The sequence below is a fragment of the Phoca vitulina genome, unplaced genomic scaffold (genome assembly GCF_004348235.1).
Source record: "Phoca vitulina isolate PV1807 unplaced genomic scaffold, GSC_HSeal_1.0 scaffold84, whole genome shotgun sequence".
NCBI classification, from domain to species: domain Eukaryota; kingdom Metazoa; phylum Chordata; class Mammalia; order Carnivora; family Phocidae; genus Phoca; species Phoca vitulina.
In genome coordinates, this window is record NW_022589787.1 from 126,714 (window position 1) to 127,983 (window position 1,270).

At 56.5% G+C, this 1,270-nt stretch overlaps 1 protein-coding gene across 1 annotated transcript in view; it reads right to left on the minus strand.

Moving 5' to 3' along the window:
* MAGEL2 (MAGE family member L2) overlaps nt 1–938 on the minus strand; it is a 4,492-nt gene extending 3,554 nt beyond the window's left edge. The window contains exon 1 of the mRNA XM_032395411.1: nt 1–938. Within this exon, the coding sequence (XP_032251302.1) occupies nt 1–479 (479 nt within the window). The 5' untranslated portion in view covers nt 480–938.
* Between the last annotated feature and the right edge of the window lie 332 nt (nt 939–1,270).

Consider the following 1,270-nt stretch of genomic DNA (forward strand, 5'->3'; position numbering starts at 1 on the left):
GCCATCGGGGTCCCCGGAGGGGGAGGATGGGCCATCGGGGTCCCCGGGGGGGGAGGATGGGCCATCGGGGCTCCGGGAGCTGAAGGATGCATCATCAGGACTCCCGGAGTCGGAGGCTGGGCCATCGGGGCTCCCGGAGGGGGAGGATGGATCATCAGGACTCCGGGAGTCGGAGGCTTGCCCATCGGGCCTCCCAGAGGGGGAGCCTGGACCATCGGGCCCCCCAGGGCCGGAGGTTGGGCCATCGGAGCCACTGGGGTAGGCGGCTGGCCCTGTGGGGCCTCCCAAGCAGGCTGAGGTGCCTGCCAAGCGGCCAGTGAAGCCTGCAAATCAATCGGAGGTGGATCCCAAGGGACTGGCGGAGCCCGAGAGGAGGCGGGCGGGGCCCGCATCAGAACCGTAGGGCGGCTATAGACCGGAGGCTTAGGGGCCTCGGCCGGGGGACTCGAATCACCCAAATTCTTACTTAGCTGCGACATGTCCCTTTGCTCTGACAGCTGGTGGGCCTTTTCCTCCGACAGCTGCTGGGCCTTTTCCTCCAGAGAGAAGAGAATGCCTACGTGGCTGATCAGAGGATCCCTCCCTGCTGACTGGTGAATAGGAAGTAAGTGCCCTTAGCTCTGCAGCTTTCCGCAGTAAGGAGGAGGGGGGAAGGGGGCTCAATCCCGCCCCTTCCCCGCCCCCGACCACCACAAGTGGATAGTGCATAGGGGCGTCTACCAGAAATCCTGGCTGACACAAGATCCCTTCTCACTCTGTCCAGTCCCCAAATGCAGCCTGGTGAGACTTACCATGGATGAGTTTTCAAAGAGGAGTGACAGGAACAGATCTATGTTTTAGAAATCACAGTTCTGCAGTATAGAGTAGGAACAGACCACTGGTAACATGGAAGGCATCCATGAGGGGGGAGATGGTGTGGTCTGAGCTCAGATACAGCAAAATCGGAGCCGGAGGATAAAAGAAGTGAATCTATGTAGGTGAGAGATTCAGGAATCATAGTAGGCTGCTATTATAATTTAAGGTAAAGGAGATGGAGAAGACATATAAGTCTGTCCTGGGAAAGTGGGAAATTGCTAATGTATTTGATTCTTTTAGGGACACAGTGGGAGGCACATAGCAAGAGAGATTTATGAGTATTGATTGGGACATGGACATTTGCAATGCTGTGGGACTGCCAAGGAGAGATGCTCTACAGACCATCTTGTATGATGGCTTGGGATTCAAAAGAAAACCGAACTGGGAGTTAAGGTACTCCTTAACTGTGGGAGTG